We start from the raw sequence: 24,605 nt of genomic DNA on the forward strand, positions 1-24,605 counted from the left end.
AAACTCAGGCCCGGCAGGGACCTGCGGGGAGAGAGGGAGGTCAGACGGTCACTGCTGAGTGACCTTGGACCAGTCACTTCCATCCATCAATTTCACATTCAGTATAGTATTTCACATTCAGTATCCCCTTCCTTCTGAAACTCAGGCCCGGCAGGAAACTGCGGGGGGGAGAGGGAGGTCAGACGGTCACTGCTGAGTGACCTTGGACCAGTCACTTCCATCCATCAATTCCACATTCAGTATAGTATTTCACATTCAGTATAGTATTTCACATTCAGTATCCCCTTCCTTCTGAAACTCAGGCCCGGCAGGAACCTGCGGGGGGAGAGGGAGGTCAGATGGTCACTGCTGAGTGACCTTGGACCAGTCACTTCCATCCATCTATTTCACATTCAGTATAGTATTTCACATTCAGTATAGTATTTCACATTCAGTATCCCCTTCCTTCTGAAACTCAGGCCCGGCAGGAACCTGCGGGGGGAGAGGGAGGTCAGACGGTCACTGCTGAGTGACCTTGGACCAGTCACTTCCATCCATCAATTCCACATTCAGTATAGTATTTCACATTCAGTATCCCCTTCCTTCTGAAGCTCAGGCCCGGCAGGAGCCTGCAGGGGGAGAGGGAGGTCAGACGGTCACTGCTGAGTGACCTTGGACCAGTCACTTCCATCCATCAATTTCACATTCAGTATAGTATTTCACATTCAGTATCCCCCTCGTCCCCCTCTCCATCCCCCCCATCTTACCTCCTTCCCCTCCCCACAGCACCTGTATATATGTTTATATGTTTGTACATATTTGTTACTCTATTTATTTTACTTGTATATATCTATTCTAGTTATTTTATTTTGTTAGTATGTTTGGTTTTGTTCTCTGTCTCTGTTAAGCGCTTAGTACAGTGCTCTGCACATAGTAAGCGCTCAATAAATACGATTGATGATGTCTCCCCCTTTTAGACTGTGAGCCCACTGTTGGGTAGGGACTGTCTCTATATGTTGCCAATTTGTACTTCCCAAGCGCTTAGTCCAGTGCTCTGCACACAGTAAGCGCTCAATAAATACGTTTGATTGATTGATTGGTTTCTATATTTGTGTCTGTCTCCCCCTCTAATACTAATACTAATAATGGCACTTACTATGTGCCAGGCACTCTCAGAGCTGCGGTCTATACAAGCTAATCGGGGGGGACCCAGCCCCTGCCCCCTTTAGAACAGTGCTGGGCACATAGTGAGCGCTTAACAGAGGCCATTCTGATGATCAATCAATCAATCAATCGTATTTATTGAGCACTTACTGTGTGCAGAATTGAGAGCTTACTGTGTGCAGAGCACTGTACTAAACGCTTGGGAAGTCCAAGTTGGCAACATCTAGAGACGGTCAATCAATCAATCCATCCATCGTATTTATCGAGCGCTTACTGTGTGCAGAGCACTGTACTAAGCGCTTGGGAAGTCCAAATTGGCAACATCTAGAGCCAGTCAATCAATCAATCCATCCATCGTATTTATCGAGCGCTTACTGTGTGCCGAGCACTGGACTAAGTGCTTGGGAAGTCCAAGTTGGCAACATAGACGGTCAGTCAATCAATCAATCCATCAATCGTATTTATCGAGCGCTTACTGTGTGCAGAGCCCTGGACTAAGCGCTTGGGAAGTCCAAGTTGGCAACATCTAGAGACAGTCAATCAATCAATCCATCCATCATATTTATCGAGCACTTCCTGTGTGCTGAGCACTGGACTAAGTGCTTGGGAAGTCCAAGTTGGCAACATATACAGATGGTCAATCAATCAATTGTATTTATCGAGTGCTTATTGTGTGCCGAGCACTGGACTAAGCGCTTGGGAAGTCCAAGTTGGCAACATATAGAGACAGTCAATCAATCGATCCATCAATCGTATTTATCGAGCGCTTACTGTGTGCAGAGCACTGGACTAAGCGCTTGGGAAGTCCAAGTTGGCAACAGATAGAGATGGTCAATCAATCAATCGCATTTATTGAGCGCTGACTGTGTGCCGAGCACTGTACTAAGCGCTTGGGAAGTCCAAGTTGGCAACATCTAGAGGCTGTCAATCAATCAATCCATCCATCGTAGTTATCGAGCGCTTACTGTGTGCCGAGCACTGGACTAAGCGCTTGGGAAGTCCAAGTTGGCAACATCTAGAGATGGCCAATCAATCAATCCATCAATCGTATTAATTGAGCGCTTACTGTGTGCCGAGTACTGCACTAAGCGCTTGGGAAGTCCAAGTTGGCAACATATAGAGATGGTCAATCAATCGTATTTATTGAGCACTTACTGTGAGCACAGCACTGCACTAAGCGCTTGGGAAGTCCAAGTTGGCAACATAGAGAGACGGTCAATCAATCGATCCATCCATCGTATTTATCGAGCGCTTACTGTGTGCCGAGCACTGTACTAAGCGCTTGGGAAGTCCAAGTTGGCAACATCTAGAGACGGTCCCTACCCAACGATGATGATGAAAAAGCGGGTTTTTTTGGAAAATGAAGATTAAACGGCGCCTCCCCGTGCGTCTGCCCGCCGCCCCCCGTCCCGCCCGGCTCACGCGGTGGCGGCCTCCATGATGCAGCTTTTGGCCGGGGGTCGGTCCGGGCACGGGCAGGCTTCTCCCGGGGGGTCGTGGGGGAGGCCCAGGCTGTGGCCCAGCTCGTGGGCCATAGTGGACGCCAGGCCCAGCACGCTCACCGAGTGGTCCTGTGGGCACAGGGGAGGGCGGGCCGTCGGCGGGGGGGGCCGCGCGGAGGGACCCCTGCCCTCCTGGGGGGGCACGCGCGGGCGCGCGGGCCGGGGGGCGTCTCTCACCACGTTGACGCCGCCCGAGAACTCCGGGGAGCAGATGGAGTCCTGCACAGCCATGCCCACGGCCGAGCCGGAGAACGGGGCGGCCCTGCAGCGGGGGAGAGGGCGACGGGTCAGCGGGCCCCAATCAATCAATCAACCAATCAATCGGATTGATCGAGCGCTCACTGCGTGCGGAGCACTGGACTAAGCGCTTGGGAAGGACCGTAAGCGCTCAATAAATACGATTGATGATGATGATGATAATAATAATTTTGGTATTTGTTAAGCGCTTACTATGTGCCAAGCACTGTTCTAAGCGCTGGGGAGGATACAAGGTGATCAGGCTGTCCCATGTGGGACTCACAGTCTTAAACCCCATTTTCCAGATGAGGTAACTGAGGCACAGAGAAGTGAAGTGACTTGCCCAGAGTCACACGGCTGGCAAGCGGCAGAGCCGGGATTCGAACCCGTGACTTCTGAGTCCCAAGCCCGGGCTCTTTCCACTGAGCCACGATGATGATGATGATGATGATGATGATGATGATGACAAGGGAAGTACAGGCTCTTCACTGGGCCTCCATCTCTCCCGTCTCACCCACCCCGTCTGGCCTGGGACCCCCGCCCGCCCGCGGCTCAGTGGGAATCAATCAATCAATCAATCAATCGTATTTATTGAGCGCTTACTGTGTGCGGAGCACTGGACTAAGCGCTTGGGAAGTCCAAGACTTATTGTACATCCTTGTACAAGGGAAGTACAGGCTCTTCACTGGGCCTCCATCTCTCCCGCCTCGCCCACCCCGTCTGGCCTGGGACGCCGCCCGCTCTCGGCTCAGTGGGAATCAATCAATCAATCAATCAATCGTATTTATTGAGCGCTTACTGTGTGCGGAGCACTGGACTAAGCGCTTGGGAAGTCCAAGACTTCTTGTACATCCTTGTACAAGGGAAGTACAGGCTCTTCACTGGGCCTCCATCTCTCCCGCCTCGCCCACCCCGTCTGGCCTGGGACGCCCGCCCGCCCGCGGCTCAGTGGAAATCAATCAATCAATCAATCGTATTTATTGAGCGCTTACTGTGTGCAGAGCACTGGACTAAGCACTTGGGAAGTACAAGACTTCTTGTACTTCCTTGTACAAGGGAAGTACAGGCTCTTCACTGGGCCTCCATCTCTCCCGCCTTGCCCACCCCGTCTGGCCTGGGACGCCCACCCGCCCGCGGCTCAGTGGGAATCAACCAATCAATCAATCAATCGTATTTATTGAGCGCTTACTGTGTGCGGAGCACTGGACTAAGCGCTTGGGAAGTCCAAGCCTTCTTGTACTTCCCTTGTACAAGTACAAGGGACGTACAGGCTCTTCACTGGGCCTCCATCTCTCCCGCCTCGCCTACCCCGTCTGGCCTGGGACGCCCGCCCGCGGCTCAGTGGGAATCAATCAATCAATCAATCGTATTTATTGAGCGCTTACTGTGTGCAGAGCACTGGACTAAGCGCTTGGGAAGTCCAAGGCTTCTTGTACTTCCTTGTACAAGGGAAGTACAGGCTCTTCACTGGGCCTCCATCTCTCCCGCCTCGCCCACCCCGTCTGGCCTGGGACGCCCGCCTGCGGCTCAGTGGAAATCAATCAATCAATCAATCATATTTATTGAGCGCTTACTGTGTGCAGAGCACTGGACTAAGCGCTTGGGAAGTCCAAGGCTTCTTGTACTTCCTTGTACAAGTACAAGGGAAGTACAGGCTCTTCACTGGGCCTCCATCTCTCCCGCCTCGCCTGCCCGCGGCTCAGTGGAAATCAATAAATCAATCAATCAATCGTATTTATTGAGCGCTTACTGTGTGCAGAGCACTGGACTAAGCGCTTGGGAAGTCCAAGTTGGCAACATCTAGAGACGGTCCCTACCCAACAGTGGGCTCACAGTCTAGAAGGGGGATTGATAATGACGGCATTTGTTAAGCGCTTACTATGTGCCAAGCACCGTTCTAAGCACTGGGGCGGGATACAAGGTGATCGGGTTGTCCCACGTGGGGCTCACAGCCCTCATCCCCATTTTCCAGACGAGGTCACTGAGGCTCCCAGAAGTGACCTGCCCAGGGTCACCCAGCAGAAATGCGGCGGAGCCGGGATTCGAACCCACAACCTCCGCCTCCAAAGCCCGGGCTCTTTCCACTGAGCCACGCTGCTTCCCCGATTGATTGATTGATTGATCAAGCACTTGCACTTGGAAAGTACAATTTGGCAACAAATGGACAATCCCTGCTCACAACAGGCTCACAGTCGAGAAGTGGGGAGACAGACAACAAAACCAAACAAGTGGACGGGCCTCAGTAGCATCAATAGGAATAAATAGAATTATATTAGCATTATTGCTATGGAATTTGGGATTAAGAGTGTTAGCCCCATGTGGGACAGGGACTGTGTCCAACCTGATTCACTGGAGAGGGAGCGCTCAATTAATATGATCGAATAAATGGGAGTGAGGGGGAGAGGAGGATCCTGGCACATAGTCAATCGTATTTACTGAGCGCTTACCGTGTGCAAAGCACTGTACTGAGCACTTGGAAAGTACAATTTGGCAACAGATAGACAATCCCTGCCCACAACAGGCTCACAGTCTAGAAGGGGAGAGACAGACAACAAAACCAAACAAGTGGACAGGCATCAGAGCATCAATGTGAACAAATAGAATTATATTAGCATTATTACTAAGGAATTTGGGATTAAGAGTGGTAGCCCCATGTGGGACAGGGACTGTGTCCAACCTGATTCACTGGTGAGTGAGCGCTCAGTAAATATGATATTGAATAAATGGGAGTGAGGGGGAGAGGAGGATCCTGGCACACAGTGAGTGCTCAATAAATATAATCGAATAAATGGGAGTGAGGGGGAGAGGAGGGTCCTGGCACACAGTCAGTCAATTGTATTTACTGAGCGCTTACTGTGTGCAAAGCACTGTACTAAGCAGTTGGAAAGTACAATTTAGCAACAGATAGACAATCCCTGCTCACAACAGGCTCACAGTCGAGAAGGGGGGAGACAGACAACAAAACCAAGCAAGTGGACAGGCCTCAGTAGCATCAATGTGAATAAATAGAATTATATTAGCATTATCGCTATGGAATTTGGGATTAAGAGCGTCAGCCCCATGTGGGACAGGGACTGTGTCCAACCTGATTCACTGGTGAGTGAGCGCTCAATAAATATGATCGAATAAATGGGAGTGAGGGGGAGAGGAGGGTCCTGGCACACAGTGAGCGCTCAATAAATATGATTGAATAAATGGGAGTGAGGGGGAGAGGAGGGTCCTGGCACACAGTCAATCGTATTTATTGAGCGCTTACTGTGTGCAAAGCACTGTACTGAGCACTCGGAAAGTACAATTTGGCAACGGATAGACAATCCCTGCTCACAACAGGCTCACAGTCGAGAAGGGGGGAGACAGACAACAAAACCAAGCAAGTGGACAGGCCTCAGTAGCATCAATGTGAATAAATAGAATTATATTAGCATTATCGCTATGGAATTTGGGATTAAGAGCGTCAGCCCCATGTGGGACAGGGACTGTGTCCAACCTGATTCACTGGTGAGTGAGCGCTCAGTAAATATGATATTGAATAAATGGGAGTGAGGGGGAGAGGAGGATCCTGGCACACAGTGAGTGCTCAATAAATATAATCGAATAAATGGGAGTGAGGGGGAGAGGAGGGTCCTGGCACACAGTCAGTCAATTGTATTTACTGAGCGCTTACTGTGTGCAAAGCACTGTACTAAGCAGTTGGAAAGTACAATTTAGCAACAGATAGACAATCCCTGCTCACAACAGGCTCACAGTCGAGAAGGGGGGAGACAGACAACAAAACCAAGCAAGTGGACAGGCCTCAGTAGCATCAATGTGAATAAATAGAATTATATTAGCATTATCGCTATGGAATTTGGGATTAAGAGCGTCAGCCCCATGTGGGACAGGGACTGGGTCCAACCTGATTCACTGGTGAGTGAGCGCTCAATAAATGTGATCGAATAAATGGGAGTGAGGGGGAGAGGAGGGTCCTGGCACACAGTCAATCGTATTTATTGAGCGCTTACTGTGTGCAAAGCACTGTACTGAGCACTCGGAAAGTACAATTTGGCAACGGATAGACAATCCCTGCTCACAACAGGCTCACAGTCGAGAAGGGGGGAGACAGACAACAAAACCAAACAAATGGACAGGCCTCGGTAGCATCAATATAAATAAATAGAATTATATTAGCGTTATCGCTATGGAATTTGGGATTAAGAGTGTTAGCCCCATGTGGGACAGGGACTGTGTCCAACCTGATTCACTTGCGAGTGAGCGCTCAATAAATATGATCGAATAAATGGGAGTGAGGGGGAGAGGAGGGTCCTGGCACAAAGTCAATTGTATTTATTGAGCACTTACTGTGTGCAAAGCACTGTACTGAGCACTTGGAAAGTACAATTTGGCAACAGGTAGACAATCCCTGCCCACAACAGGCTCACAGTCTAGAAGGGGGGAGACAGACAACAAAACCAAGCAAGTGGACAGGCCTCAGTAGTATCAATAGGAATAAATAGAATTATATTAGCATTATCACTATGGAATTTGGGATTATGAGTGTTAGCCCCATGTGGGACAGGGACTGTGTCCAACCTGATTCACTGGTGAGTGAGCGCTCAATAAATATGATCGAATAAATGGGAGTGAGGGGGAGAGGAGGGTCCTGGCACACAGTGAGCGCTCAATAAATATGATTGAATTAATGGGAGTGAGGGGGGAGAGGAGGGTCCTGGCACCCAGTCAGTCAGTCAATCGTATTTATTGAGCGCTTACTGTGTGCAAAGCACTGTACTGAGCACTTGGAAAGTACAATTTGGCAACAGATAGACAATCCCTGCTCACAACAGGCTCACAGTCGAGAAGGGGGGAGACAGACAACAAAACCAAACAAGTGGACAGGCTTCAGTAGCATCAATAGGAATAAATAGAATTATATTAGCGTTATTACCATGGAATTTGGGATTAAGAGTGTTAGCCCCATGTGGGACAGGGACTGTGTCCAACCTGATTCACTGGTGAGTGAGCGCTCAATAAATATGATCGAATAAATGGGAGTGAGGGGGAGAGGAGGGTCCTGGCACACAGTGAGCGCTCAATAAATATGATTGAATAAATGGGAGTGAGGGGGAGAGGAGGGTCCTGGCACCCAGTCAGTCAGTCAATCGTATTTATTGAGCGCTTACTGTGTGCAAAGCACTGTACTGAGCACTTGGAAAGTACAATTTGGCAACAGATAGACAATCCCTGCTCACAACAGGCTCACAGTCGAGAAGGGGGGGAGACAGACAACAAAACCAAACAAATGGACAGGCCTCAGTAGCATCAATAGGAATAAATAGAATTATATAAGCATTATTGCTATGGAATTTGGGATTAAGAGTGTTAGCCCCATGTGGGACAGGGACTGTGTCCAACCCGATTCACTGGCGAGGGAGCGCTCAATAAATATGATCGAATAAATGGGAATGAGGGGGAGAGGAGGGTCCTGGCACACAGTGAGCGCTCAATAAATATGATTGAATTAATGGGAGTGAGGGGGAGAGGAGGGTCCTGGCACACAGTCAGTCAGTCAATCGCATTTATTGATCGCTTACTGTGTGCAAAGCACTGTACTGAGCACTTGGAAAGTACAATTTGGCAACAGACAGACAATCCCTGCTCACAACAGGCTCACAGTCGAGAAGGGGGGAGACAGACAACAAAACCAAACAAGTGGACAGGCCTCAGTAGCATCAATATAAATAAATAGAATTATATTAGCGTTATTGCTACGGAATTTGGGATTAAGAGTGTTAGCGCCATGTGGGACAGGGACTGTGTCCAACCTGATTCACTGGTGAGTGAGCGCTCAATAAATATGATTGAATAAATGGGAGTGAGGGGGAGAGGAGGGTCCTGGCACCCAGTCAGTCAGTCAATCGTATTTATTGAGCGCTTACTGTGTGCAAAGCACTGTACTGAGCACTTGGAAAGTACAATTTGGCAACAGATAGACAATCCCTGCTCACAACAGGCTCACAGTCGAGAAGGGGGGGAGACAGACAACAAAACCAAACAAATGGACAGGCCTCAGTAGTATCAATATAAATAAATAGAATTATGTTAGCGTTATTGCTATGGAATTTGGGATTAAGAGCGTTAGCCCCATGTGGGACAGGGACTGTGTCCAACCTGATTCACTTGTGAGTGAGCGCTCAATAAATATGATCGAATTAATGGGAGTGAGGGGGAGAGGAGGGTCCTGGCACACAGTGAGCGCTCAATAAATATGATTGAATAAATGGGAGTGAGGGGGAGAGGAGGGTCCTGGCACACAGTCAATCGTATTTATTGAGCGCTTACTGTGTGCAAAGCACTGTACTAAGCAGTTGGAAAGTACAATTTAGCAACAGATAGACAATCCCTGCTCACAACAGGCTCACAGTTGTAGAAGGGGGGAGACAGACGACAAAACCAAACAAGTGGACTGTGAGCCCACTGTTGGGTAGGGACTGCCTCTATATGTTGCCAATTTGTACTTCCCGAGCGCTTAGTACAGTGCTCTGCACACAGTAAGCGCTCAATAAATACGACTGATGATGATGGACAGGCACCAGTAGCATCAATATGAATAAATAGAATTATATTAGCATTGTTGCTATGGAATTTGGGATTAAGAGCGCTAGCCCCATGTGGGACAGGGACTGTGCCCAACCTGATTGACTTGCGAGGGAGCGCTCAATAAATATGACTGAATAAATGGAGGGGGTGAGTGGGGGTCGCGAGGCTCACGTGACCAGCTGGGCACTGTCGTGGGGCAGCCGGGGCAGCAGGTCCGTCCGGCGCCAGCGGAGGAAGCGGTCCAGCGCGGTGCCCGCGTCCCGGCTCAGCGTCGCGCCGCGCCAGGCCTCGATGCCCACCAGGGCCACCCGCACCCCCAGCGGGCGGAAGAACTGCCAGGGAGGGGGCGAGGGGCTGGGCTTGCCAAGGCGGGCCTCAGGGACCCCCCAGGCCCCATCCCCTCGCCCCCCGACACTCACCGCGTCCACCAGGTTGGCCACCTCCAACATGCGGGTCTGGAGCTGCTGGGCATCTGGGTAGCGCTGGACCTGGCAGCGAGTCAGCGAGCCATCGACCCCCGGCCCACGTCCTCCCCCAGTCCCTCTGCCCATCCGCCCAGCTCGCTCTCTTCCTCCCTTCAAGGCCCTACTGAGAGCTCACCTCCTCCAGGAGGCCTTCCCAGACTGAGCCCCTTCCTTCCTCTCCCCCCTCGTCCCCCTCTCCATCCCGCCCGTCTTACCTAATTCCCTTCCCCACAGCACCTGTATATATGGATATATGTTTGTACAGATTTATTACTCTATTACTATATACTCTATTACTCTATATTTATTACTCTATTACTCTATTTTACTGGTACATATCTATTCTATTTATTTTATTTTGTTAGTATGTTTGGTTTTGTTCTCTGTCTCCCCCTTTTAGACTGTGAGCCCACTGTTGGGTAGGGACTGTCTCTATGTGTTGCCAATTTGTACTTCCCAAGAGCTTAGTACAGTGCTCTGCACACAGTAAGTGCTCAATAAATACGATTGATTGATTGATTGGACAGAAGTGATTTCCAGGAGGCCTTCCCAGACTGAGCCCCTTCCTTCCTCTCCCCCTCGTCCCCCTCTCCATCCCCCACATCTTACCTCCTTCCCTTCCCCACAGCACCTGTATATATGTATGTACATATTTATTACTCTATTTATTTTCTTTGTACATATCTATTCTATTTATTTTCTTTTGTTAGTATGTTTGGTTTTGTTCTCCATCTCCCCCTTTTAGACTGTGAGCCCACTGTTCGGTAGGGACTGGCTCAATATGTTGCCAGCTTGCACTTCCCAAGCGCCTAGTACAGTGCTCTGCACACAGTAAGCGCTCAATAAATACGATTGATTGATTGGACAGAAGTGATTTCCAGGAGGCCTTCCCAGACTGAGCCCCTTCCTTCCTCTCCCCCTCATCCCCCTCTCCATCCCCCCCCATCTTACCTCCTTCCCTTCCCCACAGCACCTGTATGTATGTATGTACAGATTTATTACTCTATTTATTTTACTTGTACATATCTATTCTATTTATATTCTTTTGTTAGTATGTTTGGTTTTGTTCTCTGTCTCCCCCTTTTAGACTGTGAGCCCACTGTTCGGTAGGGACTGGCTCTATATGTTGCCAGCTTGCACTTCCCAAGCGCCTAGTACAGTGCTCTGCACACAGTAAGCGCTCAATAAATACGATTGATTGATTGATTGGTTGAGGGGGTGTGAGGGTGGTGGGCACGGGGCCGGCCCTGCCCGGTTGCCCCCATCCCCGGCCGCTCACCTCCGACTGGTCAGCCACGATCACCAGCTCCACCAACTTGGGCTCCGGCGTCGGCTCCGCTGCCACGGCCCGTCTGCCCTGCGGAGAGGGAGAAGCCCGGTGTGGGCACTGCCCGGTGGGCACCGCCCCTGCCCCTTTTAGACTGTGAACCCACTGTTGGGTAGGGACCGTCTCTCTATGTTGCCAACTTGGACTTCCCAAGCGCTTAGTACAGTGCTCTGCACACAGTAAGCGCTCAATAAATACGATTGATTGATTGCCCGCCAGCCAGGACCCTCCTCTCCCCCTCACTCCCATTTACTCAATCATATGTATTGAGCGCTCACTCACCAGTGAATCAGGTTGGACACAGTGCCTGTCCCACATGGGGCTAACGGTCTTAATAATAATAATAATAATGACGGCATTTATTAAGCGCTTACTATGTGCAAAGCACTGTTCTAAGCGCTGGGGAGGTTACAAGGTGATCAGGTTGTCCCACATGGGGCTCACAGTCTTAATCTCCATTTATTATCCCCGTCTATTTATTTTATTTTGTTAGTATGTTTGGTTTTGTTCTCTGTCTCCCCCTTTTAGACTGTGAGCCCGCTGTTGGGTAGGGACTGGCTCTAGATGTTGCCAACTTGTACTTCCCAAGCGCTTAGTCCAGTGCTCTGCACACAGTAAGCGCTCAATAAATACAATTGATTGATTGATTGATTACAGATGAGGTAACTGAGGCACAGAGAAGTTAAGTGACTTGCCCAAAGTCACACAGCTGACAATTGGCGGAGCCGGGGTTTGAACCCATGACCTCTGACTCCAAAGCCCGGGCTCTTTTCCACTGAGCCACGCTGCTTCTCAAATTCCACAGTAATAATGATAATAATGCTAATATAATTCTATTTATTCACATTGATGCTACTGAGGCCTGTCCACTTGTTTGGTTTTGTTGTCTGTCTCCCCACTTCTAGACTGTGAGCCTGTTGTGGGCAGGGATTGTCTATCTGTTGCCAAATTGTACTTTCCAAGTGAGCGCTTAATAAATGCCATCATTATTATTTATCCCCATTTTACAGATGCGGTAACTGAGGCGCAGAGAAGTGACTTGCCCAAAGTCACCCAGCTGACAAAACAGCAGAGCTGGGATTCGAACCCATAACCTCTGACTCAATCAATCAATCAATCGTATTTATTGAGCGCTTACGGTGTGCAGAGCACTGGACTAAGCGGTTGGGAAGTCCAAGTTGGCAACATCTAGAGAAGGTCCTTACCCAACAGCGGGCTCACAGTCTAGAAGGGGGAGACAGACGACAAAACAAAACATATTAATACAATAAAATAAGTAGAATAAATATGTAAGTGACTTGCCCACAGTCACACAGCTGACAAGTGGCGAGTGGGGATCAATCAATCAATCGTATTGATTGAGCGCTTACTGTGTGCAGAGCACTGTACTAAGCACTTGGGAAGTCCAAGTTGGCAACATGTAGAGACGGTCCCTACCCAACAGCGGGCTCACAGTCTAGAAGGGGGAGACGGACAACAAAACAAAACATAGTAACAGGATAAAATAAGTAGAATAAATATGTAAGTGACTTGCCCTCAGTCACACAACTCACAAGTGGCGAGTGGGGATTAATCAATCAATCAATCAATCGTATTTATCGAGCGCTTACTGTGTGCAGAGCACTGTACTAAGCGACCAAACACATTAACAGGATAAAATAAGTAGAATAAATAAGTGACTTGCCCACAGTCACACAGCTGACAAGTGGCGAGTGAGGATCAATCAATCGTATTTATCGAGCGCTTACTGTGTGCAGAGCACTGTACTAAGCGACCAAACATATTAACAGTATAAAATAAGTAGAATAAATATGTAAGACTTGCTCACAGTCACACAGCTGACAAGTGGCGAGTGGGGATCAATCAATCAATCGTATTGATTGAGCGCTTACTGTGCGCAGAGCACTGTGCTAAGCGCTTGGGAAGTCCAAGTGGGCAACATCTAGAGACGGTCCCTACCCAACAGCGGGCTCACAGTCTAGAAGGGGGAGATGGAGAACAAAACAAAATATACTAAGATAAAATGAGTAAAATAAATATGTAAGTGACTTGCCCACGGTCACACAGCTGACAAGTGGCGAGTGGGGATCAATCAATCGTATTGATTGAGCGCTTACTGTGTGCAGACCACTGTACTAAGCGCTTGGGAAGTCCAAGTTGGCAACATCTAGAGAAGCAGCGTGGCTCAGAGGAAAGAGCCCGGGCTTTGGAGTCAGAGGTCATGGGTTCAAATCCCGGCTCTGCCAACTGTCAGCTGTTTGACTTTGGGCGAATCACTTAACTTCTCTGTGCCTCAGTTACCTCATCTGTAAACTGATGAAGACTGTGAGCCCCCACGGGACACCCTGATCACCTTGTAACCTCCCCAGTGCTTAGAACAGTGCTTTGCACACAGTAAGCACTTAATAAATGCCATTAGTATCTAGAGACGGTCCCTACCCAACAGACTGTGGGCTCACAGTCTAGAAGGGGGAGACGGAGGATGTGAAGTGACTGTCCCCGGGTCACCCAGCGGAGGAATGGCGGAGTCGGGATTAGAACCGGCGACCTCGGGATTTCCAGGCTGGGCACTACCCACCGGGCGAGGCTGCCCCTTACCCGTGGCGCGGGCTGCGGCCCGGGAGGCGGTGGGCGCGTGGCACAGGCTCCCCCGGCGAGGCGGAGGTTGCCGGTCGGTGTGACCCGGACGGGGTCGTCCGGCCTTCCCGCCGTCGGCTCCAGGGCCAAGCTGACCCCCGGGGTCAACGCCACCAGTCCCCTGCGGCGGAGAAGCGGGCAGCGGTGGGGGCCTGGGGGCCGCCGGGCCCCCCGCGACCCCGCCGCCCCGGCGGCGCCTCGCGTACCTGAGCCCGGAGCAGGTGCAGACGGAGGCCCAGGAGTCCGGGCGGCCCAGCACGGCCCCGTGATAGCAGCAGTTGTCCTGCGAAGGTGGGTACAGGGTAGGCCGGGCCCCTGGCAGGTCTCTGGGGCGTCCCGCGTCCCCAGGGCGGCCTCGACTGGTGCCCACCGCCCCCTCGCCCCCTACTCACCAGGCCGTGCCCGTCCCGGGGGTGGCGGGATCCGGCCCAACGGGGCCACACCAGAGCCGGGGGTCCCGGGAGCAGAACCCTGGAGGCGCGACGGGAGGAAGGGGGTGAGGTGAGCGCCCGGCCTGGGGATGCCAGCCTCGGGGCCCCGCGCCCGCCCCGGTGCCCGGCCCCCGCCCCGCCTTCTCACTCGTTCCTTCGAAGGTCCAGCACGTGGTCGAGGCCTGCCAGCTCCAGGGCGATCCGCAGGGTGGGGGGTGGCCCCTGCTGTTTGGGGGGTCCCGGGCAGGGTCACCCCGGGGGGGGGGGTGCCCGGCCCTGGGGTTGTGGGGGGTGCCAAGTGGGGGTGGGGGGCTCCCTGGGGCGCAGGAAGCGGGCCTGGGTGCAGAGCATTGTTCTGGGGGGCGGAGGGGCCCGTTCTTTCCCTTCCACCCCCCCGGCCGCCCCCTCGGCTTCCTGGCCCGGGAGGAAACCGGGAGGGGGGTCGGGGGTGGGGGTGGGCGGAGGGCCGCCGGTCACCGCTCCCCGGCCCTTCCTGTGACTCAGTGCCAAACCGGGGCCGCCCAACCGGCCGGGGGCAGGGGGGGGGGGGGAGCCGGGCGGGGGTGGGGGTGCCAGAGGGGAGGCCTGGGGGGGGTGGGGGGGGGAGGGAGGGAGGGGTTTTGGCGGGGGGTCCTGGGGGGGAGGGGAGAGTCCTGGGAAGGGAGGGGAGGGTCCTGGGGAGGCAGGGGAGGGTCCTGGGGGGGATGAGTCCTAGGGAGGGAAGGATCCTGGGGGGGAGGGGAGGGTCCTGGGGGGAAGGATCCTGGGGTGAGAGGAGGGAGGGAGGGCCCTTGGGGGGGGAAGGGTCCTGGGGGGGAGGGGAGAGTCCTGGGGAAGGAAGGGCCCTGGGAAGGGTCCTGGGGGGGAGGGCAGGGTCCTGAGGGGGGGAAGGTCCTGGGGGGAAGGATCCTGGGGGGGAGAGGAGGGTGGGGAGGGTCCTGGGGGGGGAAGGATTCTGGGGAAGGAAGGGTCCTGGGGAGGGGGAGGGTCCTGGGGGGGGAGCAGAGAGTCCTGGGGAAGGAAGGGTCCTGGGGAGAAAAGGGTCCTGGGGGGGAGGGAAGAATCCTGGGGAAGGAAGGGTCCTGGGGTGGAGGGAAGAATCCTGGGGAAGGAAGGGTCCTGGAGCGGGGAGGGTCCTGGGGGGAAAGGGGAGAGTCCTGGCGGGGGGGGGGGGGGGGGGAAGGGTCCTGGGGAAGGAAGGGTCCTGGGGAGGGGAGGGTCCTGGGGAGAAAAGGGTCCTGGGGGGGGAGGGAAGAATCCTGGGGAAGGAAGGGTCCTGGGGGGGAGGGGAGAGTCCTGGGGGGGAGGGGCCTGGGGAGGGAAGAATCCTGGGGGGGGAGGGGAGGGGCCTGAGGGGGGGGGGAGGAAGAATCCTGGGGAAGGATCCTGGGGGGGAGAGGAGGGAGGGGAGGGGCCTGGGGAGGGAAAGGTCCTGGGGGGGAGCGGAGAGTCCTGGGGAGAGAGGGGAGGGAGGGTCCTGGGGGGGAAGAGTCCTGGGGAGGGAAGGATCCTGGCGGGGAGGGGAGAGTCCTGGGGAGGCAGGGGAGGGTCCTGGGGGGGGGGGGGGTGAGTCCTGGGAGGGGAGGGTCCTGGGGGGCAGAGGGTCCTGGGGGACAGAGGAAGGTCCTGGGGGGAAGGGAGGATCCTGGGGAGGGAAGGGAGGGTCCTGGGGAGGGAAGGGAGGGTCCTGGGGGGAAGGGAGGGTCCTAGGGAGGGAAGGGTCCTGGGGAGGGAAGGAAGGGTCCTGGGGTGGGAAGGGTCCTGGGGGAGAGGGTGGGGTCCTGGGGGTCTCACCCGGAGGGCGTCCTTCAGGCTGACCGTCTCGTTGCCCCGCAAAACCACGGGGGTGGTTTGTCCCTGCGGGCTCCGCTCCGGCCGCTGCCCCCCTGCGAGGGCCGCCGTCAGCACACCGGACCCAGGACACCGGCCAGCGGCCGGACAGCGGCCGGCCAGCGGCCCCCCACCGGCCCCCTCCCCACCCCGGGACCCTGCAGCCCCTCCGCCCCCTCCCCGCCCTGCCTTCATTCATCCAGCCGTCCCAGCGGCCCCACCGAGCGCCTACAGCGTGCACAGCACTGGGCTAAGCGCTCAGCAATACACAGGCCCTGACCCTAAAGGGCTGACAGTCTAGCAGCTCACGGCCCAGAATAATAATAATAATAATAATAATAATAATAATAATAATAATAATAATAGTACTTGTTAAGCGCTTACTATGATAGTGCCAAGCACCGTTCTAAGCGCTGGGGAGGTTGCAAGGTGATCAGGTTGTCCCCCGGGGGGGTCCCAGTCTTCATCCCCATTTGACAGATGGGGGAACTGAGGCCCAGAGAAGTGACTCGCCCAAGGTCACGGAATGAATGCATTGCTCTACACTCAGTAAGCGCTCAATAATAATAATAAAGCGCTTTCTATGTGCAAAGCACTGTTCTAAGCGCTGGGGGGGGATTACAAGGTGATCAGGTTGTCCCACGGGGGGCTCACAGTCATCATCCCCATTTTACAGATGAGGGAACTGAGGCTCCGAGAAGTGGAGTGACTTGCCCAAGGTCACACAGCAGACACGTTGGCGGAGGCGGAATTCGAACCCATGATCTCTGACTCCAAAGCCCGGGCTCTTTCCACTGAGCCACGCTGCTTCTCAATAAATAATTGAAGGAATGAATGAGTGGACAGTACAGTGCTCCGCACTCTGTAAGCGCTCAATAAATACGATTGAATGAACGAGTGATGATGATGATGGGATTTGTTAAGCGCTTACTATGTGCAAAGCACTGTTCTAAGCACTGGGGAGGTGACAGGGTGATCCGGTTGTCCCACGGTGGGGGCTCCCGGTTTTAATCCCCATTTTCCAGATGAGGGAACTGAGGCCCGGAGAAGTGAGGTGACTTGCCCAAGGCCACCCAGCTGACAAGTGGCAGGGTCATCATCAATCATATTTATTAAGCGCTTACTATGTGCAGAGCACTGGACTAAGCTTGGGAAGTACAAATGGGCAACATAGAGGGACAGTCCCTACCCAACAGTGGGCTCACAGTCTAAAAGGGATCGGGATTTGAACCCACGCCCTCTGACCCCCAAGCCCGGGCTCATTCCGCTTGAGCCACGCTGCTTCGCCAAGTAAACAGACGCCGATAAAAATAAATAAAATGACGGATCTGGTCATAAGGGGTGTGACGTTGCGGGAGGGTGTATATATTTATTACTCTATTTTTATCAACGATGTGTCCATAGCTATAATTTAATTTCCTCTGATGGTGTTGAGGCCCGTCTACTTCTTCTGCTTTGTCGTCTGTCTCCCCCTTCTAGACTGTGAGCCCATTGTTGGGAAGGGACTGTCTCTATCTGTGGCCGATTTGCGCTTCCCGAGCGCTTAGTACAGTGCTCTGCACACAGGGAGCGCTCAATAAGAAGCAGCGTGGCTCAGTGGAAAGAGCCCGGGCTTGGGAGTCAGAGGGCGTGGGTTCTAATCCCGGCTCCGCTTCACTTTTCTGGGCCTCAGTTCCCTCCTCTGTCAAACGGGGATGAAGACTGGGAGCCCCACGGGGGACAACCTGATGCCCTTGTATCCCCCCACCAGCGCTTAGAACAGTGCTGGGCACATAGTAAGCGCTTAACAAATGCCATCATTAGTATTGTTAGTGTCAGCTGGGTGACTTGGGGAAAGTCGCTTCACTTCTCTGGGCCTCAGTTCCCTCCTCTGTCAAACGGGGATGAAGACTGGGAGCCCCACGGGGGGACAACCTGATGCCCTTGTATCCCCCCTCAGCGCTTAGAACAGTGCTGGGCACATAGTAAGCGCTAAATAAATACCATCATTAGTGTTATTAGTGTCAGCTGGGTGACTTGGGGCAAGTCGCTTCACTTCTCTGGGCCTCAGTTTCCTCATCTGTCAAACGGGGATGAAGACTGGGAGCCCCACGGGGGGACAACCTGATGTCCCTGTATCCCCCCCAGCGCTTAGAACAGGGCTTCTAGACTGTGAGCCCGTCGTTGGGTAGGGACTGTCTCTAGATGTTGCCAACTTGTCCTTCCCAAGCGCTTAGTACAGTGCTCTGCACACAGTAAACGCTCAATAAATATGATTGAATGAATGAATGAATGAATGCTTGGCACACAGTGCTTAACAAATACCAACATTATTATTATTAAAATGGGGATGAAGACTGTGAGCCCCACGGGGGACAACCTGATCATCTTGCATCCCCCCCCCCCCCCAGCGCTTAAAACAGTGCTGGGCACATAGTAAGCGCTTACCCAATGCCCTCAGTGGAAAGAGCCCGGGCTTTGGAGTCAGGGGTCACGGTTCAAATCCCGGCTCCGCCAATTGTCGGCTGTGTGACCTTGGGCGAGTCACAACTTCTCTGTGCCTCAGTTCCCTCATCTGTAAAATGGGGGTGAAGACTGTGAGCCCCCCCCCTACCGTGGGACAACCTGATCACCTTGGAACCCCCCCAGCGCTTAGAACAGTGCTTTGCGCGTAGGAAGCGCTTAATAAAAATGCCATTATTATTGTTATTACTTTATTAGCACTAAATACGATTAAATGAATGAATGAAAAGAGAGAAGGGAGCGATTTAGGGGGACAAGAAAGGCGGGGGGGGGGGGGGACCTGACCTTGAATAATAATAATGATGGCATTTGTTAAGCGCTTACTATGTGCCAAGCACTGTTCTAAGCGCTGGGGAGGGGGATACAAGGTGATCAGGTTGTCCCATGTGGGGCTCCCGGGCTCCATCCCCATTTTCCAGATGAGGTCACTGAGGCCCAGAGCCCACTGTTGAGTAAGGACCGTCTCTCTATGTTGCCAACTTGTACTTCCCAAGCGCTTAGTCCAGTGCTCTGCACACAGTAAGTGCTCACTAAATCATCATCATCATCAATCGTATTTATTGAGCGCTTACTATGTGCAGAGAACTGTACTAAGTGCTTGGGAAGTACAAATTGGCAACATCTAGAGACAGTCCCTACCCAACCGTGGGCTCACAGTTACGATTGATTGATTGATTGAAGTGATTCAAGCGCTTAGTACAGTGCTCCCCCTTTTAGACTGTGAACCCACTGTTGGGTAGGGACTGTCTCTATATGTTGCCAATTTGGACTTCCCAAGCGCTTAGTCCAGTGCTCTGCACATAGTAAGCGCTCAATCAATACGATTGATGACGATGATGATGCTCTGCACACAGTAAGCGCTCAATAAATACGATTGATGATTCGCCCCAAGTCCCCCAGCTGACAAGCGGCGGGGCCGGGATTTGAACCCGTGACCTCGGCCTCCAAAGCCCGGGCTCGTTCCACTGAGGCACGACCCTTGACCCCTTTCCTTTCCCGAGAAGCAGCGTGGCTCAGTAGGAAAGAGCCCGGGCTTTGGCGTCACAAGTCCTGGGTTCAAATCCCGCCTCCGCCACTTGTCAGCTGCGTGACTTTGGGCAAGTCACCTCGCTTCTCCGGGCCTCAGTTCCCTCATCTGGAAAATGGGGATGAAGACTGGGAGCCCCCCGGGGGACAACCCGATCACCTTGTAACCTCCCCGGCGCTTAGAACAGTGCTTGGCACATAGTAAGCGCTTAATTAATATCATTATTATTATTATTATTTCCCGCCGCCCTGAAAACGGTGCCAGTGTCTTTGCCCGGGCGGGTGGCACGGGCTGGCACCCCGGGAAGAAGACTAAAAAGGGGAAGGGACCCACCCTGCCCTCGCTGGCCGCAAAGGGACGGGGGAGGAGGGAGAAGGGGCGCCCGTCCTCGTGCCCAGCGCGATGCCCACCTGCTCGGGTACCCGCGGGGGGGATGGGGCACTGCGTCTCCATGGCAACGTCGCCCTTTTCTCCCCCCTCTTCCCCCCGCCCGCCCTCTGGGGGGGGCCGGACTTACCGGTGGGGGCGCCGGGGGCGCAGAGCGGTGCCCAGAGCAGGGCCCACAGCGGTGCCCAGGCCGGTGCCCACGGCGGTGCCCAGGCCGGTGCCCGCCGCATGGCAACGGGGACCGCGGGGCTCGGAGGGCCAGGGCGCCTCTGCGGGCGCGCGCCGCTCCCGGGCCCGGCACCGGAGCCTTGGCCACGCCCCCCGAGCGGGCCACGCCCCCCAGGGACCGCCCAATCACGGGGCGGGACGGCGGATCCAGGCCCCGCCCACTCTGGGAGATTGACGAAGCCACGCCCATGTCAGTGACGTCATCTCGAACCGGGGGCCCGCCCATTCCGAACGATCTGGCCACGCCCCCGGGACCGCCCAATCACGAGGCGGGGCGGTGGATCCAGGCCCCGCCCACTCTGGAAGATCCATGAATCCACGCCCACAGCAGTGACGTCATCGCGACCCGATGCCCCTCCCATTCCGAACGCTCGAGCCACGCCCCCCGAGACCGCCCAATCGCGGGGCGGGGCGGTGGATCCAGGCCCCGCCCACTCCGGGATATCCAAAAACCACGCCCATATCCGTGACGTCATCTCTTACCGAGGCCCCGCCCGCCCATTCTGAACGCCCTAGCCACGCCCCACGGGCCCGCCCAATCGCGGGGCGGGGCGGCGGATCCAGGCCCCGCCCACTCCGGGCGGTTCGTGAAGCCACGCCCACTGCGGTGGCGTCATCTCGACCCGAGGCCCCGCCCATTCCGAACGCTCTAGTCACGCCCCCCCCGGACCGCCCAATCACGGGGCGGGGCGGTGGATCCAGGCCCCGCCCACTCCGAGAGATTCATGAAGCCACGCCCGCTGCAGTGACGTCATCCCGATCCGAGGCCACGCCCCCGGACCGCCCAATCGCGGGGCGGGACGGCGGATCCACGCCCCGCCCACTCCGGGCGATCCATAAAGCCACTCCCACTGCCGTGACGTCGTCCCGCCCCGGTGCCCCGCCCATTCCGAACGCTGTAGCCACGCCCCCCGGAACCGCCCAATCACGGGGCGGGGCGGTGGATCCATGCCCCGCCCACTCTGGAAGATCCAAAGCCACGCCCACCGTAGTGACGTCATCGCGACCCGCTGCCCCGCCCATTCCGAACGCTCGAGCCACGCCCTCCCCGGGACCGCCCAATCGCGGAGCGGGACGGCGGATCCCGGCCCCGCCCACTCCGGGCGATCCATAAAGCCACTCCCACTGCCGTGACGTCATCCCGTCCCGGGGCCCCGCCCATTCCGAACGCTGTAGCCACGCCCCCCGGAACCGCCCGATCAAGGGGCGGGGCGGTGGATCCAAGCCCCGCCCACCCCGCGAGATTCATAAAGCCACGCCCACTACAGTGACGTCACCCAGGTCCGAGGCCACGCCCCCGAACCTCCCAATCACGGGGCGGGGCGGTGGAGTCAGGCCCCGCCCACTCTGGAAGATCCGTGAAGCCACGCCCACAGCAGTGACGTCACCGCTACCCGATGCCCCTCCCGTTCCGAACGCTCGAGCCACGCCCCCCCCGGGACCGCCCAATCGCGGGGCGGGGCGGTGGATCCCGGCCCCGCCCACTCCGGGCGATCCAAAAAGCTACGCCCATATCCGTGACGTCATCTCGGACCGAGGCCCCGCCCGCCCATTCCGAACGCTCTAGCCACGCCTCCCGGGACCGCCCAATCACGGGGCGGGGCGGTGGATCCAGGCCCCGCCCATCCTGGGCCATCTACAAAGCCACGCCCGCTGCAGTGACGTCATCTCCTCCCGAGACCCCGCCCACTCCGAACGTTCTGGCCACGCCCCCCAACCGGGTCACGCGCTCTGGGACCGCCCAATCATGGGGCCGTACGGCAGATCCAGGCCCCGCCCACTCCGGACGCTCTATAAGCCACGCCCACTGCTGTGACGTCATCTCGACCCGAGGCCCCGCCCGCTCCAGACGTTCTAGCCACGCCTCCCAACCGGGCCTCGCCCCTGGGACCGCCCAATCACGGGGCGGGAAGGCAGGTCCATGCCCCGCCCACTCCGAACTTTCTATGAAGCCACGCCCACTGACGTGAGTCATGTCGACTCGTGCCCCGCCCAATCCCAGCGTTATAGCCACGCCCCCTGCCCGGCCACGCCCCCGGACCGCCCAACCATGGGGCGGGACTGCATATCCCGGCCCCGCCCACTCCTGGCATTCTATCAAGTCACGCCCACTGATGTGACGTCATTGCGACCCGAGGGTCCGCCCATTCCGAACGTTCAGGCCACACCCCCCGACTGGGCCACGCCCCCCGGACCGCCCAATTACAGGGCGGTACAGGAGGTGCAGGCCCCGCCCACTCCAAAAGTTCTACGAAGCCACGCCCATTGTTGTGACGTCATCTCGGCCAGAGGCCATGCCCATTCGAAACGTGCAGAAACGCTCTGGGCATGTTACTCCCCTCCTCAAAAATCTCCAGTGGCTACCAGTCAACCTACGCATCATCATCAATCGTATTTATTAAGCACTTACTATGTGCAGAGCACTGTCTCCCCCTTTTAGACTGTGAGCCCACTGTTGGGTAGGGACTGTCTCTATGTGTTGCCAATTTGTACTTCCCAAGCGCTTAGTACAGTGCTCTGCACATCGTAAGCGCTCAATAAACACGATTGATGATGATGAAGTGAAATAAATAGAGTAGTAATGAAATGAGACAGAGAACAAAACCAAACATACTAACAAAATAAAATAAATAGAATAGATCTGTACAAGTACCGCTGTCGACCCACGGCCCACGTCCTCCCCCGGGCCTGGAATGCCCCCAGTCCCTATGCCCATCCGCCCAGCTCGCTCTCTTCCTCCCTTCAAGGCCCTACTGAGAGCTCACCTCCTCCAGGAGGCCTTCCCACACTGAGCCCCCTCCTTCCTCTCCCCATCCCCCCTTCCCTACCTCCCTCCCCTCCCCACAGCACCTGTATCTATGGTTGTACAGATTTATTACTCTATTTCACTCGTACATATTTACTCTTCTATTTATTTTACTTTGTGAATATGTTTTGTTTTGTCGTCCGTCTCTCCCTTCCAGACTGTGAGCCCGCTGTCGGGTAGGGCCCGTCTCTAGATGTTGCCAACTTGCATTCATCATCAATCGTATTTATTTGCCAGGGCAAGCGCTTGCACTTCTCAAGCGCTTAGTCCAGTGCTCTGCACACGGCAAGTGCTCAATAAATACGACTGAATGAATGAATGAATGATAAGCCCACGCCTATAGAAGCGTTCCAAGAGGCAACACCCACTCTCAGGGGACCATGTCAACCAGGGGCGGGGCAGCGTTGTGTGAGGCAACACCCACTCGCTGGTTTCCATGCCTACCAGAAGCCCCGCCCACTCTGGTTTCCGAGTCAGAGGCCCCGCCCACTAACCGTTTCTTTCATTCATTCATTCATTCATTCATTCATTCAATCGTATGTACTGAGCGCTTACTGTGTGCAGAGCACTATACTAAGCGCTTGGGAAGTCCAAGTTGGCAACATCTAGAGCCGGTCCCTACCCAACAGCGGGCTCACAGTCTAGAAGGGGGAGACAGACGACAAAACATATTAACAAAGTAAAATAAATAGAATAGTAAATATGTACTTCCTCTCCCCCTCGCCCCTCTCTCCATCCCCCTCATCTTACCTCCTTCCCTTCCCCACAGCACCTGCATATATGTATATATGTTTGTACATATTTATTACTCTATTTATTTTATTTGTACATATCTATTCTATTTATTTTATTTTTTAGCATGTTTGGTTTTGTTCTCTGTCTCCCCCTTTTAGACTGTGAGCCCACTGTTGGGTAGGGACTGTCTCTATGTGTTGCCAATTTGTACTTCCCAAGCGCTTAGTACAGTGCTCTGCACATCGTAAGCGCTCAATAAACACGATTGATGATGATGAAGTGAAATAAATAGAGTAGTAAATCTCTCCCGCCCACTCACAGCGATCTGTCAGGCCCCGCCCACTCCCTGCCCTTATTGGACCGAAGCCCCGCCCACCTGCGGCATCCGGTGAGGCCCCGGCCAATCACGGCGTGCCATTCCTGCTCGAGGCCCCGCCTACTGCTCGCTATCTGCGAGGCCCCGCCCGCTCTCTGCCCTTATTGGACCGAGGCCCCGGCCAATCACGGCGTGCCATTCCTGCTCGAGGCCCCGCCCACTGCCCGCCATCTGTGAGGCCCCGCCCGCCCCCTGCCCTTATTGGACCGAGGCCCCGCCCAATCGCGGCTTTCCGTTTCGGATCGAGGCCCCGCCCACTCATCCCGAGGTCTGTGAGGCCCCGCCCACTCGCTGCCTCATTGGACCGAGGCCCCGCCCACCCGCAGCATTCGGCGAGGCCCCGCCCACTCTCTGGCCTTATTGCGCCAAGGCCCCGCCCACCCGCAGCATTCGGTGA

At 54.8% G+C, this 24,605-nt stretch overlaps 1 protein-coding gene across 4 annotated transcripts in view; it reads right to left on the reverse strand.

Annotated features, from left to right (window-relative positions):
- The window catches only part of ADAM15 (ADAM metallopeptidase domain 15), a 60,006-nt gene extending 39,677 nt beyond the window's left edge, over positions 1–20,329 (reverse strand). For all 4 annotated transcript variants that reach the window (XM_038768737.1, XM_038768736.1, XM_038768735.1 and 1 more), the window contains exons 1-11: positions 20,194–20,329; positions 16,112–16,203; positions 14,466–14,542; positions 14,279–14,357; positions 14,093–14,169; positions 13,848–14,007; positions 11,202–11,279; positions 9,878–9,946; positions 9,630–9,790; positions 2,823–2,907; positions 2,566–2,714 (exon numbers count right to left, since the gene is read on the reverse strand). In XM_038768737.1, the coding sequence (XP_038624665.1) occupies positions 2,566–2,714; positions 2,823–2,907; positions 9,630–9,790; positions 9,878–9,946; positions 11,202–11,279; positions 13,848–14,007; positions 14,093–14,169; positions 14,279–14,357; positions 14,466–14,542; positions 16,112–16,203; positions 20,194–20,293 (1,127 nt within the window). In that variant the 5' untranslated portion in view covers positions 20,294–20,329. The remainder of the gene's footprint in view (positions 1–2,565; positions 2,715–2,822; positions 2,908–9,629; positions 9,791–9,877; positions 9,947–11,201; positions 11,280–13,847; positions 14,008–14,092; positions 14,170–14,278; positions 14,358–14,465; positions 14,543–16,111; positions 16,204–20,193) is intronic.
- Between the last annotated feature and the right edge of the window lie 4,276 nt (positions 20,330–24,605).

Source organism: Tachyglossus aculeatus, chromosome Y4 (assembly GCF_015852505.1).
Source record: "Tachyglossus aculeatus isolate mTacAcu1 chromosome Y4, mTacAcu1.pri, whole genome shotgun sequence".
NCBI lineage: Eukaryota > Metazoa > Chordata > Mammalia > Monotremata > Tachyglossidae > Tachyglossus > Tachyglossus aculeatus.